Source organism: Pezoporus occidentalis, unplaced genomic scaffold, assembly GCF_034315485.1.
Source record: "Pezoporus occidentalis ecotype Australia unplaced genomic scaffold, CSIRO_AGI_Poc_V1 ctg226, whole genome shotgun sequence".
In the NCBI taxonomy this organism is placed as follows: Eukaryota; Metazoa; Chordata; class Aves; order Psittaciformes; family Psittacidae; genus Pezoporus; species Pezoporus occidentalis.
This window is the reverse complement of record NW_026914138.1, coordinates 1,632,860-1,649,396: the sequence shown is the minus strand read 5'-3', so window position 1 is coordinate 1,649,396 and position 16,537 is coordinate 1,632,860. Positions and strand designations below refer to the sequence as shown.

The 16,537-nt window shown below is 58.3% G+C and overlaps 1 protein-coding gene across 2 annotated transcripts; it reads right to left on the bottom strand.

Annotated features, from left to right (window-relative positions):
* Positions 1 to 999: 999 nt before the first annotated feature.
* PLEKHA2 (pleckstrin homology domain containing A2) lies at positions 1,000 to 13,857 on the bottom strand. 2 transcript variants are annotated; one of them, XM_062621044.1, is made up of 12 exons: positions 13,734 to 13,857; positions 8,346 to 8,509; positions 7,941 to 7,997; positions 7,277 to 7,325; positions 6,602 to 6,699; positions 5,194 to 5,340; positions 3,314 to 3,460; positions 2,807 to 2,875; positions 2,659 to 2,729; positions 2,379 to 2,442; positions 1,708 to 1,785; positions 1,000 to 1,350 (listed from the first exon to the last, which is right to left on the bottom strand). In XM_062621044.1, the coding sequence occupies exons 2-12, from the start codon at positions 8,484 to 8,486 to the stop codon at positions 1,033 to 1,035; spliced, it is 1,239 nt and encodes a 412-aa protein (XP_062477028.1). In that variant the 5' UTR covers positions 8,487 to 8,509; positions 13,734 to 13,857; the 3' UTR covers positions 1,000 to 1,032. The 2 variants fall into 2 exon arrangements, with proteins under 2 accessions (XP_062477028.1, XP_062477029.1); XM_062621045.1 differs by lacking the exon at positions 13,734 to 13,857 and adding an exon at positions 10,657 to 10,728.
* Positions 13,858 to 16,537: the final 2,680 nt, after the last annotated feature.

The window sequence follows — 16,537 nt, the reverse complement described above, 5'->3', positions numbered from 1 at the left end:
AAAGGGAAAGCTTTCCCACCCCTACACGTGCTGCTTTCCACAGCGCAAGGACATCACCAAGATCATCACCCCACCACTAACCCGTGGCACTGAGGGCCTCAGGTCACACCAACACAACCTGATGCTGACAGCAGGGATGGGGAGCTGCGTCCTCACTGGTACCCAAGGACTGCACACGCATTTCAGGATGAGGATAACAATCTCACTACCCAGGGAATACCTGAATCTACACTGTGTTTATCACACCTGCTACAGGAGCTGGTTTGGATATGGAGATGACAAGTTCACGTTGAGCAGAAGACTTCTGCTCATGCCATTAAACACTCCTGTTTCATCGCTGTTTGTTCAAAGCACTTCACCCCCCAGGCAGGGGTGCCCAGAGCAAAACCAACCCCATCCCTGAGCATCCCCAGAGCCACCGCTGCTCCAGAGGTACCAACAAGCCTCTTGGAGGAGCTGAGCCAGGGCTGGGGTTTTTAACAGTGGCCACAGGTATCAAAGGACATCATTAAAAGCCACCAAGGATGTTGATGCACCAGAGCACGCAGAGCTGTTCTCCTGGGGAAGCTGCAATTGTCCTTGCACAGGCAGCTCTGCCCAGCTGCCCAGGGAAGGATGAGCAGCGCAAAAGGGGATTAAAAACAGGTTTTGTCCCAAACACAAGAAAGGCCACGCTCCCCTTACCCCCTCCAAGACCTCCTGATGCTTCCTTACACTTGGCTTTGGAGGGAGAATTATGAGCATGCAGAAGATGCCCCCTCTCATTCAGGCCATGCTGGGGACCAGCACGGAGGCAGCTTCTGAAACACGGAGGCACTGGGTGGGGAGCAGGCAGGACGTGGCTCCCCAGGGTGCTGGGATGCGGGGTCCAGCCGGCTCCTGCATCGCAAGTGATGGAGGGATGGGGCCACTTCACCCCGCTGAGAGGATGGGAGCGAGCTCGGTCCTGAGCGCACACATGGAGCATCCTGGGGGCACGCTGCACACCCCCGACACCCCCCCCCCCAGCAGGCGGGGAGGGGATGGCCCCGCTCACACGTCGGAGGTCCGGATGCTTTCATCATCCAGGTCGAAGGCAAAGGGCTTCTCCTTGAGCTGCTGCGGCTCCGACTTGTGCCGCACGCGGGTGCCCGGCGCGGCTCCGGCATCGCGCTCCGGGAGGACCGGTGTGAAGAGCGAGTCCCGGAGCACCTCCGCCTGCTTCCCCGGCACCGGTGTCCAGGGCTGCCAGGAGGAGCTGGCGGGGGCCCGGCACAGCGCCCTCCTCTCCTCCGCCACCGGCCTCTGCTGGGATTGGGATGAGGAGCCCCCGGGTCTCCCCATGGATGTGGATCGCATGAAGGACATCTCCTGCAAGGACACAGGTGGGTTTGTGCGTGCGGTGCAGGGAGCTGTTTGGGGACCAGCACCAGGCCCTTTACACATTGAAAGGGGATAACATAGCCCTAAGCAAGCTGGGAGTTTGAACTAAAACAGCTTTTTGCCATCAGTCGGGGTCTTGCTTGTGCCTCAGTGCAGAGCAGGGATTGTGCCAGTCCTGTTCAATGGGAGATTTTCACTTTTCCAAGGAAATGAACACAGAGAGGGCAGGGATCTCCTCCTGGAAGCGGGTACCCGAGCACTAGCACCATCCACTAAGTAAGTGTCTCCTACATTGGCATGATCCTCATTTGGCACTGCACACGAAGCAGAAGGGATGTGACCTACCCTGGGGCGGGTTTTCAGCGCCTGGACTGCCCCTGTGATGGCTCGGATCCAGCTGTGCATGTCCTCAGGGCTGTCTGCCTGCAAAACACACCAGCCCCAGTGAGGCTTTGCCTCCCTGCAAGCCCCCAGTGCCACCGGGCCTGATCCCCACCACATGGACCCATAGATGTATCCAAGCTTAAACATCACCACAACACCCCATCTTCCCCTGTAGAACAAGGGCCACTCTCCACATCACAGCATTTTCATATCAGGAATAGATAAAGCAGTTAAGGGACAAGAACTGGGGTGTTACCAACTGGGTCTGTGTCTGCCATGAGCCCCGTGCACACGGGCACCTGCATCCACAGCATCACACATCGGCTGCTCTTTGGGTACCGAGCACGCAGCATCCCCAGCGTGCTGCTGCCTCCAGCAATGCAAGAGAGTGGGCAAAACCTGCTCGTTGGATCTCCCTGTGCTGGGCTCTGCTTTTTCCTGCTCACACAAATCGCTGCTGGTATAAATAAGCCCAAGGGGAGAAGTGAAACCACACAGCTCTGGGTGAAGATGCCACAGCCTCATCTGGTGTTTGGGGGTAAGAGGCTGCTGGGGAACGGCCCCTCTGCAGCAGCACAGGCTGGGGAGAGCAAAGCTTAATGCCCAGAGACACAACTGGCCCCGGTGCTCACCTGGATGTAGAAGGTCCTGGAGGTTGTGATGATTTCAAAGAGGTTGTCTCGCATCAGGAGGTCGCTAGGGACAGAAAGAGACAATCACTGCCCAAAAACCATTGTGGATGGGAAGTGATTGGGTTTATCCAAGGGGAAACCTTGGATCTCACTGGGGTTTTGGGAAGACTCCAGCTCCCCACAGACCTTCAGCTACACACACACCCCAACTTCTGCTGCCTGCAGGTAACCCCCCCCCTCCAGACCCAGGGCTCCAGCAGGGCAACACAAAGAGCATTACCCAGACTTGACCAGGCACTCATGGGTCTTGCAAACATCCTTCAGGAGAATGGAACGCAAGGGCTCCTTGTCCTGCGGAGGCAAGAGGAGATGTTGATGGGCTTGGCTGGCCTGGGATGTGCCCTTGCGGAGCATCCCGGGCTGCTCACCTGCTCACACTTGTAGTAACTGATGGAAAACTCATCCAGAACGAAGTAACGGCGCTTCCAGCTCTTCCTCTGGATAAAAGAGGAGGAAACCGCTCAGTGCTGAGCTCCACACCACCTGCTCCTGCATCCGGAGCATCCCCGCAGCATCCCCGCAGCATCCCCAGAGCATCCCCAGAGCATCCCCGCAGCATCCCCGCAGCATCCCCGCAGCATCCCCAGAGCATCCCCGCAGCATCCCCGCAGCATCCCCGCAGCATCCCCGCAGCATCCCCAGAGCATCCCCGCAGCATCCCCAGAGCATCCCCGCAGCATCCCCGCAGCATCCCCAGAGCATCCCCGCAGCATCCCCGCAGCATCCCCAGAGCATCCCCGCAGCATCCCCGCAGCATCCCCAGAGCATCCCCGCAGCATCCCCGCAGCATCCCCGCAGCATCCCCACAGCATCCCCAGCCTAAAGGGATGCAGGAAGCCCAGAGCCCCCCCCTCGAGCTGCACCCCAGCACTCACCACGTTCCCCTGCTTCACGCAGTAGCCACTCTTGAGCGGGGGGGGCCCCGCTGGTGCCTTGGTGGCCGAGGGGGGGACGTAGCTCTGCGAGCGCCGCAGCAGCGGGTGCGTGGCCACATCACCGCCGTCCCCTGCGTCCCCCCCGTTCTGGAACAGAGCACACAGTCAATGGGGACAGCAGGGATAGGGGGGGTCCCTGCTAGGATGGAGGGAAGAGCAGCAGCGAGTGCTGAGCCATGGGCTGGTTGCAATGCTGATGTCTCGCTGCATGCAGGCTGCTTGCTGCCCAGAGCGCTGCTCACCCTTTTGGTGCCCACGTGTTAAAAGCAACGTGAAGAAGTTGGAAAGGTGATAAGAGAAGTGATTTGAGGGCTGCAGAAAACCCCTTGCAGCAGTGGGGTTAAAGGATATCCCTTCGCTACCCGGCTTATCCCACACTGAGAGGTCAAGCCACTGCAGCACAGACCTTCTAGGGCATACAAGGCACAAGGAGCTCCTTCATCCCGCAATGGGAGGCAGAGCAAAGGAAGCTGGAGCTGGACAAACCCAGGTTAGAATGCAGGGATGCTTTCCAGCCAGACAAGGGGATGTATCATGGGAATACACTCAGGAAAGCCATGAAGACTCCACAATTCCACAGCCAAATCCTCCCAGAAGAGCCTGGGATGGCTGGAGTTCAGGCAGAAAACCTGACCTTCCTCTACCTGCAAGCTGTCTGTGCAGAGGGACACATGGCCATGTGCCCAGCACCCATTCCCAGGCTCACCCCCAGCACATGCCAAGGGCCAGATCCTGCTCTCAACATCACCCCTGGCTCCTCCATGCTGTCCCTGGTAGCGCCCTCCCTTTCCCTTTGGCAGTGCAGAGGATGGTTGGGATAAAGCACGTGTCCAAAGGCAGATCTGGTGCAATGGGGATGGTTACACCCAGGATGGAGGGATGCTGCTGGTGGGTCCAGCAGTGATGACCCCTTGGGAAAGAGAGGAATTGTGTGAGGACGGAGCTGGAGCTGCTGTGGAGGCGGCAGAGTCAAGGCAGGAGGAAAGAGCAGCTTTAACCCACAGAGACAAAGAGGAAAAGTCCCAGAGCTGCTGCCAACCGTCTGCCGACAGCAGAAAACCACAGCCACCACCTCCTCCTCTGCTCTATTTTTAGTGCTGATAAGAGCTGAAGCGAGACCTGGAGCCAGATGGGTGCCCCTTTAAAGGTGGGAGACACCGACAGCCATGAAGGGAAGGGAGCACACAAGGGATGGATCAGTCCCTTTGGCTTTGGGGTCCCTCTGCCCCAGGTGCCTCGATGGGGCATGTGGATGGGTCAGGATGATTTGGAGCCTCCTCCTCCTCACACCTCCTCATCTCCTCCCGCTTCAGAGCGGGACAAAGGGTGCTAAGTGCAGCTATTTATACAGCCCTGAGCAGGGTTTGCAAGCACCAAGCTGGCTGCCAGAAATGCAAGTGCAAACCAAGAGCCCAAACCAGCATCACGGAAAGGTTTGGGTTGGAAAGGACCTTGAGATCACCCCGTTCCAACCCCCTGCCATGGGCAGGGACGCCTCACACTAGACCATGTCACCCAATCTGGCCTTGAACACTGTCAGGGATGGAGCATTCATCGCTTCTCTGGGCACCTTCTGCCAGTGCCTGTAACAGGGAAGAGCTTATATCCTTATCTCCAATCTGAACTGCCCCTGTTTCAGTCTGAACCCATCACCCCTTGTCCCATCACTCCAGTCCCTGATGAAAAGCCCCTCTCCAGCATCCTTTCATGCTCATTCCCTTAGGAATGGGGCTCTTAAAGCACAGAGAACAGAGAGACCAAAGCAGGGCGCTGGCACCGCAGGGATTTCAAGCCCTGGGATGGGGATCCTGGCTGCTCACCTGATTGATGGAGATGGGGGTGTGGACCACCACCCCCCCGATGATCTCAGTTTTGTAGGCGACCTGCGGCTTCCTCTCCTGCGCCTGCGGCACCACAGGAGGCTTCCTGATCTCTGTGGCCGCTGGGATGCTACCACCCTTTGGCACCTATTGGAGAAGGAAAGGGGTGAAAGGCGCCGCTGTGACCATCACCTCCATCCTCCCCAGTGAAGCAGTAAAACCCACTCCATGAACAAGCCACCCCAATTAGGGCAGGTGTGGTCGGCAGGAGGCAAAGATGGGAGATGAGGTGTGAGAACCAGGGAGCATCACCTCACATGAGCGCAGCTCAACCCCTTTGTGGGACACTTGCTCCTTTAATTGCCCTGCTCTAATTACAGCCTGGCTGAGCTGCAGCGCCTGCAGGGGGTTCACACACTGAATCCTGTGTGTCCTGAGCCCATGCACTCAGCTTGGTGCTGAGGTTGTGGCATTTAACGTTATTTGAGGACCAAAGAAGCAAAGAGAAGCCAGGTCTGCTCTTGCACGTTGGTTTCCCCACTGCGACTGCACCGCAGTGATTTTAAACTGAAGTTATTGGATAGGGCCTGATCCTCAATTGTTTGCCGTGATTTTTCCTTACAGTTTACAAGCCACGCTTCAGTGCATGGTCTCATAAACCCCTGCTAGCGTTAAGCATGGCAATACTGCTAAGTGCAGTCATACAGATGCCTGCAGCACCCCAATCTTTCCCCAGGAACACACCCCCCCCCTATACCCCAGTGTCTACAGCCAAGCATCACACTCGGATGGGGCTGCTCCTGCTGCATGGGAATGGGATCCCCATCGCCAGGAGCAGCGGGTGGCTGAGGAGCGCTGGTACCGGGTCAGTGACCATGAATTCATGGTTCTATGAACACAGCAGTAAATGAGAGGAGATTGAGGACGAGCTTGCGTGGATGCAGGCACCGTGATGCCCGGGACAGCGCAGGGCATTGGCTGCAGCTCATCACAACCTCCCGTGACCCAGAAAGAGTGAAAATGGAGTAAATAAATGAGTGGAGCACAAGGAAGATGCCCTTGGAGTGGGTTACAATCCCTCCAACAGGAGGGAAACGGCCCTGGAGCAGGTGGGATGGGGATGGCTCCAGCAGGACCTTCCCCATGGAACAAGCCACTGTCCCCCGCCCCAGCAGCTGAGCAGGGAGGCTGAATACAGGAGCAAGCAGCAGCAAAGTAAACCCCAACCAGGAGGATCCCTAGGGATGGGGCAGGGGGAACATCCCCTGTTTGAGAGGGGGTCACAATGAGGATCCTAGAACCTAACCCTGCCCTGGTGCAGCTTGAGGCTGTTACCGCAGCAGGCTCTGACCCAGGGGCCCATCAAGGCAGGAGCCAGCAGCGTCAGCTGGAGCAGAACCCAACGCACCGTGATCTTACTGGCCCTGTTCAGAGCCTCCACCCAGTCCTGCAGGTCCTGCTGGTCACTGGCTTGCAGGAAGTAGCGTTGGGATAAGGCGTTGATAACTACGGAGAGAGGAGCCAGGGAATCCAGAGCTTTGCATCATTAAACACAACAAACAGCGAATCAAAGAGCTCCTCCCAGCTCCGTTCCCATTTGCAGGTATCAGTCCCAAGCTCTCGCATGGAACTCTTCATCTCGGGCTATATCCCTTGTGGGGAAGTGTTGCAAAGGCAACGCTGTTCCCTTGGGACAAGTAGGTGCTTGTGCTGTCGTTGCTGGTACTTTAAACCCAGGTTCACGGCTCGTACACGCAGCGCAGGGTTGGATGGGATACAACACCCCAATCCCATGCACCAACAAGAACAGGAGCTTATGCAGGCATTAGAAAGGAGAACCCTGTACTGCACATGGGGCACATGGAAGGGGTTGGGAAGCACCAGCAGAGGCAGGGGAACCACCACAAAGGGGGGACCCTCGGGGTCCTGCCTCCCCCACTGAACAGGGGGGTCACAGTGACAGGACCAAACGGGAGCATCCCCCTCCCTTCCTGACCATTGCTGGCAGGTCCCATGGGCATAGGGAGGGCTTTGGAGGGGGGGGCACCCATAACACAGCACCCACCGGGGTCCCCTCACTCACCAAAGCAGAACGGGGTTTTGGGCTTCTGTTTCGGGGTGGCGATGCTGACCTGCAGCAGAGCACAGGGAGGAAAACGCTAAAGGTGATGGAACGTGATGGGAGAGCCGGGTGCTTCCATCCCCATCCCTGGGATGGAGGGGAAGCCGCTGCTCCCTGAGCTCCAAGCCAGGCCACGCTTCCCATTCCCCCAGCAATGAGCATGGAGCCAGGGGAAGTGCAATGAGGAGCTGAGGCAGCTAAAGCACAACCCAGCCTCGAGTTTGTGCCCGAAACCTTGTCCTGCAGCAACTTCCATTTAGCCCAAAACGTATGGAATTTGTGAGCCAAACAGGGAAGGTTCAGCTCTGGCGTTGCTTCATCTGTGCTTAATTTATAGGGCATGATTCAGCAGGAGCAGGGAGATCTGCCCCATGCTCCATCCGGCTCTGGAGGGAGCTGAGCCCACATCCCTGCATCTCAGTCACCAATAGGTTCTTACCTATTGCACTTTACCTGCCTCCCCGTGGAGGCTGGATAATGCCATTAAGACACTCAAAGAGCTTCCCAAATGAACTCATCCTTCAGGATGCTGCCCTTTAGCACTCAGGCTCCCATCGCAGGAGCAGGACGAGCCGCTGCCTCTCCCGGGATAGCCGCACGGATACAGGGACAACAGGGACATTACCTTGGAGATGTAGGTGAGCTGCAGGGAGCCGACAGCTCCCGCGCCGATGGCCAGGTTCTGCAAGGCAACAGGAGTTAAATGACAGGGAGAAGGTACAAGGGTGCTGGCTACCCATCAGCATCCCTGCAGGCATCTCCCCTTCCCTTTAGTGAGCAACCCACGGCGCGATGCTCCTCAGGAACGCTGCTGCCAGCCCTGGCAAGCACTGGGGCAGCTCCAGATGCTGGGCACAACAAGCACTGATTCCATCCCCACCAAGCACCCAGCTCCCAGTCCGATGCCTGCAGCACGACACCGCTTCCATAGGTGACGAGGAAAACCCCTTCTCTTTCTTGTGACCGCAGCATCCTTTCTTGTAAGCACAGCATGCATGGATGCGGAGCTGGGAGCAGCACGGGTGCGTACCTGGGGGTTGTCCATGTACCACAGGAGGCAGTTGGCCTGGGTGTCCAGGATGAAATACCTGCGCAGGAACTTGCCACAGGTCTCATTCTCTTCAATGTCCAGGAAGCCGCAGATACGGTTCTGCCGGTCCACGTACGGCATTCCGGGCTCCTTCTCACATCACCCTGCGGAGCAGGGACAGCGAGAGGTGGGTGCTCTGCTCCATAAGGAGCCATCCCAATTGGTATTGATGCAATGAGATGGATGCAGCCAAGCTAACAAGAGGGAGAGGGCAGGGATAACCTGCCAAGGGTTATCCTGACTTGCCTGCCCTTGCTGAAAACCGAGGCATCTCCAGAACCCCATAGAAATGAGCATCAGTCCCCAGCCCCACACGAGGCTCAAAGGAGGAGCTGGAGTTTCCCTCCTCTGCCTCACATCCCATTGCAGGTCCCACTCCCCAGCCTTGCCCAAACCTCCGGCTGCCTCTCCCCATCCTCCTGGATTAACACACGGGAAGCAAAGCCAAACTGCTACCGCTGCACGTTGCTCCATGGGGACGCTGCCAAGCACAAGCGTCACCCAGTGTGACAAGGAGGGTGCAGCGTTCCGGCCCCAGGGCATGGAGCAGGACCAGAAGAGCCCAGCCAGGAGCTCCAGGCCTTGGGAATACCGGGAGGTGCAGATGGACTCGATCCCAGCACCACAGCTGCTGTGATGTGCTGGGGCAATGACAAGTTGCAGCCCCATCACAGCAATGTCCGCATCCCACCGAGCTGCCCTCCGATTGCCCGGCAGCGTGGGGCACCCCACAAAGCAGCCACAAAGGGTTGGATGTGAGACCCCAGGTCCCTGGGAATCATAACGGAATCCCAGTGGATGCAGTGCCAGAGAGAGCCCAGGAAATGGGGAGCAATCTGCAGCTCCGAGCAGCAAATCCATGCAGCCGGGATGCTGAGTGAGCAGGAAAACAATGCCCCATCGCCATGGGGCTGTGCCACCGGCTCTGTGCACCAGTGCTGCCCAGCCATGGGACAGGAGCCCCTGGGCACAACATCCTGCCATAGGGCTGCCTAGGAATGGGGTCTCTGCACCATCACCATGGTGGGGATGGAGGCAGCGGTGACCAAGAGCGAGCCAACCCCAGTGTGGTGTCTCTGATAGAAGAGGGGGGGCTCGTGCAGGTGCCCGGAGCAGAAGCTGCACAAATAGAAGATGTCATGCAGAAAAAGGAGGAAATAGCGTTCTTGAGCTGCAGTGGAGAGGGGCCCTGAGAGGCGAGCGTTGTGCAAGAGCTGCGGTGCAGCTCGAAGGTAGAGGTGGCAGCAAACAAGGCAACCTGGTGGCAGGATCAGCCTTGATCACCCGCCTGACAGAGATGGGTATCAGGGCTTTGCAAAGAGGGAAATGGTGCTGCTGCAGTGGAGGAGACTGCTCCGAAGCAACCCGTTTGTCCCAATGCAAAGGGTTATGGGGGCACTTCCCATTTCACTGCTTTTTGGGGGGATTATTTGGGGGTGGGAGTTCGCAGAAGCAGATTCCCCAATGCCTCAAATTCTCTCTTCCTGCTGCTAATAAGAATCCAGGGATTCCTGCTATTGAGAGGGATAAGGAAGAGCGAGGAGTGCCCAGCCCCTTGGGGCAGCAGTGCTGGATCCATAGGACACCTCCTGAGTGTCCCAACCTTCCCCTCTTCCCTTTCCTAACGGGTCAGCCCATGAACCAGCTTCATCCCCTGTGACACATGATGGACACTGCACCGGCAGCAGTGATTTATGGATGATGCCCATGCCTGATTCAATGGGATCTTGCAGGACTCGGAAGCAATTCTGACTTCCCAGCTTTGTCCCACCAAAAAGCACAACCCTTTTCAGGCTCTGTTAATGGAATGATGGGAGAAATAAGGCTGCGGAAGAAGGCTTATGGCAGAAATACCCTCCTCCCAAGATATAGGGAAGGGCTTCCCTGCTGGCTCAAAGACCTCGTGTGCAGCCACACAGCCAGACTTTCCAGGAAGCTTCCCCCCCTCCATCACCCCTTGCTCCCGGCATTCCCAGCACAGCCATGGGAGCACGACCCAGGGACACCCTGCAGCAGCAATGGAACCGGAGACCTGACATTGAGATGCCAGAGGCATCTCCTGAGCACCTCATCCACCCCACCTGCAAGCATCCTCCTCCTCCTCCTCCTCCTCCTCTCCCAGACCTGTGCAGGATTCCCCCCCCCCGTTACATGGGGGCTCCTGGCTGCCCCACACACAGCTCCAAGCCGGCCCCAGCCGTGCAGGGCGATGCCTGCGAGCCGCAGCGGTTGCACCACAACTTCCTTTTACCTGGTCTTGCAAAGAGCTCGCCCTGCCGACGTCTATCCGGGCGGCTGACACAGCCAGACGGTGCAGGCAGAGAGCCCAGCCACCGACTCCAGCCTTAAAACCAAGTACCGAACCTGTTGAAGGCAAGCTGGGAGCAGCCGGGATGCGCTTCCTCATCCCACCACAGAGACACAGCCCGGGGAACACGCTCCCAACAACTGCAGCTCCCGCATCCTCCCTGTGCTTGCTGCCGACCCAAAGCGGGGATCAGCGGGCGCAGCACCCGCAAGGACCCCGCTCCCAAACTCGCCACCTCCCGCTCTTGCCATCCTCCACGCCACCAAAGCACCTCGGAGGTGTCCCCGTCGTCGTCCTCCCCCACCACCAACCACGACAACCGGGATGCATCCAGCGCCGGGACCGGAGCTCCGGCCGCATCCCCGCACCCATGGACCAGCCCGACGCGGGGCCGCATCCCCGCCCGCTCCCTCCGCCGTCGGGCACCGAACCCTTCGGAATTCCCTTGTGGTGCGGATGGGGCCGCACCGGGTCCCCGCCGCTGGGGACGGGAGGGAGCCCGCACTCACCCCGCGGCTCCCTGCGCTGCGGGGCCGGGCGGCGGAGGGTGGCTCCCGGCGCCGCTTCTTTCCGGGTTAATTACGTCTGCCATGAGCAAACCCGGCCCCGGATGTGAGTGCGGGGCGCGGGGCGGCTCCGCGCCCGCGTCCCGTCCGCCCCTCACCGCACCTGGGCAGGCACCGGCTCGCTCCGAGCCCTCCCCGGCCCCGGTACCCGCTGCGGAGCGGGGATGGGGTCAGCCCGGCCCTGGGTTCGGGTCCCCGTCGTCCCCCTCTCCTTTCATACAAATCCCCCCCCCACACCCGACTGAAAATCACTCCGTAAATCAACGCTCTCCAAACGCCTCCTGCTCCGCACCGGGATGCGCTCCCGGCCGAGCCCTTGGCGGCAGGATCCAGCCCAGCGAGCAGCACCGAGTGCATTCCCATGCAGGAGCAGCGCTGGGGTCCTGGCCGAGTCGGTCCTCACCGTGACACAGAGCCCCGGGGCTCCCAAAGCCTCTGGGGCATCGTTATGGGTTTACAAACGCCACTACGTTATGGACATCAAACACAGCAGCGTTTGGGGTAATAGGGGCAGGGGAGCATGTGCCATGGGCTGGGGGCGATCATCACCAGTTTTCATAGAGTGAATGGGGTTGGAAGGGACCTTCAAGCTCATCCAGTTCCACCATTGTCAGTCAACCATCTAATTCCATCACCCACACCCCAAAGGTCCCGATGGGGTGATGCGGTCACAGAGCATTAGTGATGCCCCTCCGGGTACCAGCTCTGCAGAGTCCCCATCTAGAGACTGTCACCAGCTTTGCTCCTCTCCATGCAATACAAGCGACCCCAGCACCCAGCTCTGTGCCCCTCACTGCTGACACATCAGGGGGTCTCTCCTTCCATGTCAAGACCAGATTCCATGCATTTGAAGGTTGTTTTCCCCCCGTGAGCATTCAGCACTCGCTGCACATCACCTCCTGTCAACGCATTGCCTCAACCCCCAGCATTTCCTATGGCCTGGGTCACTTTTAGAGCAGAGCTTTCCTCCCTCCCCTCCCATGGCACACGAGATTGCCCAACCGCTGCTGCCGGCACCATGTGTGTTCATGCCTGTGTGACTGCTCCTGGCCCGTGGCAATGAAACCACAGCAGAGCGCAGCCTCCTGCCCATCCCAGACACAAGGGCTCTGCTGTGAGAGGCTCTCAGTGCGCACTGCATGGGGATGAGCAGCTCAATGTGGGGCCCTGCAGGAGCATCGCTTGCTGCTGGAGCTCAGGGTGGATTTGGGGAGGAGGAAACCCCCCCGTTACATGCATGGGAAAGGCCCAGCTTTCTCTTTGGAGCTGCATCTGGCCCCAAAGCACTGTCTCCTAGCATGGGTGAAACCAATCATGGTGCTGCAGAGAGCAAGCTGCTCTAGTGGAAGGTGTCCCTGCCCGTGGCAGGGGTTGGAGCTGGATGAGCTTTAAGGTCCCTTCCATTCTGTAGCTCTGATTGTTCACAGGGGTTATTTTTCCCCTAGGAATTCCCAGCGGGATGCTGGCAGAGCCGCATCAATCCCTCAGCCCAGCCCAAACGGCATCATTTATCCCTTACATCAGGAGGAAAGCAGCCCTGAGCTCCCTCTGCATCTCCTCCCAAAGAGCCCCAATGGGACCACACATAACCCGAGCCGAGACACCCAGGGTGGCTCCAGCCTGGATGCTCCTTTGCTGTGTGTGATGGCAGGATTTGGCCTTGCCCCCCCCGCATACCTCCTAAGGGAAAGATCACCCCTCAATGCAGCTGGGCATTGTTCCTTGCACTCCCCATGCATACCCTAAAGCCCATCCTCACCCAGCTGAATGCATTGGTGGGGCTGGAGTGTGAGCTCCTATAGAGCTTTTGAAGGTGCTATAAGGGAAGCAAAACCTGAAGCATGAAGAACCACCCGTTAAGGAAGCACAGGCCACAGCACCTGGGTCATACTTAGATCACATCACCCACCCCGAGCGCATCTTCCTCTTCCCCTTCCTGCTGCTCCCGGTGTTCCACACTGGAATGAGCTCCCCAGCCTTGCCCTGTCTCCCCCTTCCTCATCCCTGCCTGCTAAACTGTTCCACAGGGTATTTTTATACCAGGGCATCTCTCGCAGCCCTTGTGACTGGCACCAGGGCTGCAGCAGCACCGTGTCCTACGCAGTCACACGGCAGCTAGTCACACTGCGGCTCCTCCTTCATCCCAGGAGCCTTTCCATTCGCCTCCCACCTTTCCCAATGGGTTTTGCTGCTGTAGCCTGTAGAGGGGTGCAAGAACCCCCTTGAACTCACAGGGACACCCCATTAGCACACATAGGGCATTCCTGGAGCAGGGCATGCCTCTACACCACAACCTTCGGATCCCACCAGCATCCTTCATGCTCCCAGGGGAAGAAGCAGGCACAGAGCAGCTTTGCCCTCCCTTCTTGTGTTATCCCTCCTGCTTGGGGTTAACCCTCACAGGGCTCCATAGCCGTGCTCTCCAGGGCTTCCCACCCTGCAGCAAGCACTCACCCAGGGCTCTGTCCCGGCAGCATCCCGCAGCAGGGAGCTCCGTGGCTGGAGCTGAGCGTGCCGGATCCCTGCTCCTCTGTTCGGACTTGCCCCTGCTCGGTTTCAGTACCTGTTCCCTTTTTGCTCGTCTTATGACTAAGGGAAACTCCCACAGGTTGGCTGGGCTTCCAGGCGGCGCTTTGCTGCTCGCACTGAGCTGCATTCCTTGCACTCACATCCCTGCCCTCCTCTCCATGCTCCCAACCATCCTTCCCCTTCATCGTCCCCCTTCCTTTCCTCCTCAGTCTCGTCCCCTCACTTTCACCATTCTCCTTTACTCTCTGTGAGCACTGGGAGCTTTGTTCTTATCCCAGTGGGAACCCCCAGCATCCTGCACCCTCCCCAGAGCTTCATCTCCTCCATACCCCAACCAGCACTGCCTTTCTTCTCCTTAAACTGCAATTCCTCCCATGCCAGGCCCCTTTGCCTGCATTAGACCAGCCCTAGGAGGGCTCTGGGCTGCAAGAGGGCTTCTATATGGGCTCACTTTAGGAGGTAATGATGATGGGCAGCTGTGGAGCACACCCAGGAGGGGTTTGGAGGCAAAGCCTGCTGAAAAGAGAGAATGGGGATCTCCCTGGGGGTGTCACTTTGATCCCTTTGTGGCCAGGTCGGATGAGGCTTGGAGCAATCTTAATGGAAGGCGTGGAACTGGATGTGCTTTAAGGTCCCTTCCAACCCACCCCGTTCCATGATCCCTGTAAATGAGGAGCAAAGGGACTGCAAACACGGTTTTCAACTGCAGCTTTTATTGGTGCGATGGCAGCTCAGCCTCTCCATCCTTCACACACTCCAGACCCCGACCCGTGGCCCTAGGCTATGGCAACAAGCAGCTACCCCATCGCGGCCGCTCACACCCAGCTCAGCAGCAGCATCCCAGCCAGCGCAGCCACCAGCAGCCCATGGCGGGGCTTAGAGGGGCTCCCGGCCCCATTCTTGGAGCCCCGCTGCCCATTGCAGTCATCACTGAAGCAGCAGCGCAGGGTGGCCCCGCTGGAGCCGCCAGCACGAGCCTGGTCACAGAAGGCTTTGTAGGAGCACGACTTGATGATGCTGTCTGCAAGGAGAGGAGCACAGGGTTCAGGCACTGCCATGCGTCCTCCCTGCTGCGTGGTCTTATATCCCTTTCCGACCCTAACTGTTGTGCTGGGGCAGGGAAGGGAAGGAAGAGCTGCATCCCAGCACCGTTGTGATAGTGATGTGGAATCAAAGCTCCCATAGCACTGCTGGGGGAGCCAAGGAGTGGTCCGGTGGCCAAGGGATGTCCCTGTGGTCACCCTGCTCATGGTCACGCAGCCCTGATGTGAAATAGGGACCTGGTATGTGTGAGAGTAGGAATAGCCCAGGCTGTGGAGTGAACCCAAGGAGGGAGGCTGGGGTTGGGAACAGTCCCTGTCTGTTCCCATATGGAAAACAAATGGAACGCTGTTCTGAATGGGAACAGCGTCCCACAAAGGACTTTCCTCACACCAGCAAGGGGCTGTGAGTCCCCTCGGACCAAAAGGATGCTCCTGAGGATTAAAAACTTGGGAAACACAAATGGCTCATCCCTGCTTCACAGGGACAAGAGGAAACAGGCTCCCCCCCATCCCCTGCTTCTCTTTGCCCTCTGGTCCTTCCCCAACCAGCCCAGGCACTTACTGGGCGCAGTGATTGTGGAGCAGGCATCAGCGTACTGGGGGCAGCTGTGGGAGCCCTGCTTGTTGCAGTCGTTCTCGTTGGATGCGACACATCTGTGGCATCTCAGCGCTTGAGCTGCGTGAAGATGGGGAGGAGGAAGAGGAGGATGAGGAGTGAGAGCAGCAGCAGCGGCATCCCGGAGCCCCCGTATCCGACCCATCTCTGGATGCTCCTCAAAGGAAGCCCCAGGCGTGTTAGACAATAGCCAGCCCCTGGGCTTGCAGTGCTGTGTGAGCCAGAACTGATGACAGGGATGAGAGCTCTTGGATCCTTTAGGAGAGGGAAGCACACAGCAGGAAGAGGTCCCTGCTCCGTTTAGGAACCAGTGGAGCCGACGTGGAAGCAATGGTATCATTTAATGGTGTCATTTAATCACTTTCAATAACATAAGCGTTAAATTCCTGCAGGCAAAGCCGCCCCCAGCCCTAGATCTGAAGATCCTGCTCCTGCCTGAAACGAGGAATTCCTGGTTTTGATGGATATTCCCGCTGATGCTGAGAGTCAAACCTGGCCGCGCTTTGCTGGCTGAGCAGAGCCCTCTCGTGGCAAGAGGGGCTTGCGGGAGGCCGGAGCTCCCACCTCCATCCCTTGGGAAAACCCATGGAAAACAGGGATTTCAGATGCCGTTAACTCACATTATTGACCCCTGGCTTCCCCAGCGGCATCGCTCGTAGCCCAAAACACCGTCATGGTTCATCTTTTCGTGTCCCAACCATCCCGACATTGCTCATGGCACAGCTCAAGCAGCATCGCCGCCCTCCTGCCCTTTGAGATGCCTCTTTGTGGTTCCACCTCTGAGGAGCCGCATTTTGGTCCAGCAACACCAGAAGCTGCTGCTCCTTGGCTCGGGTACCTCCTTGCCCCACCAGAGATGCAGACCAGGAGGCTCCACAGCCTTGGCTGGCAATGTGAAAAGCAGGATGCTCTTTTGGGTACCAACATCCCCCTGGAATGCCGGTTCTCTGCAGGGATGGGGGCACCCAGCAAGCAGAAGAGCAGTGTTTCTACAGTGATTCCCCCCCCCAACCCCAACCCCAGCACTGCCTTGGACCACAGGACACTTACTGTACCCAGCCAAGGATGTG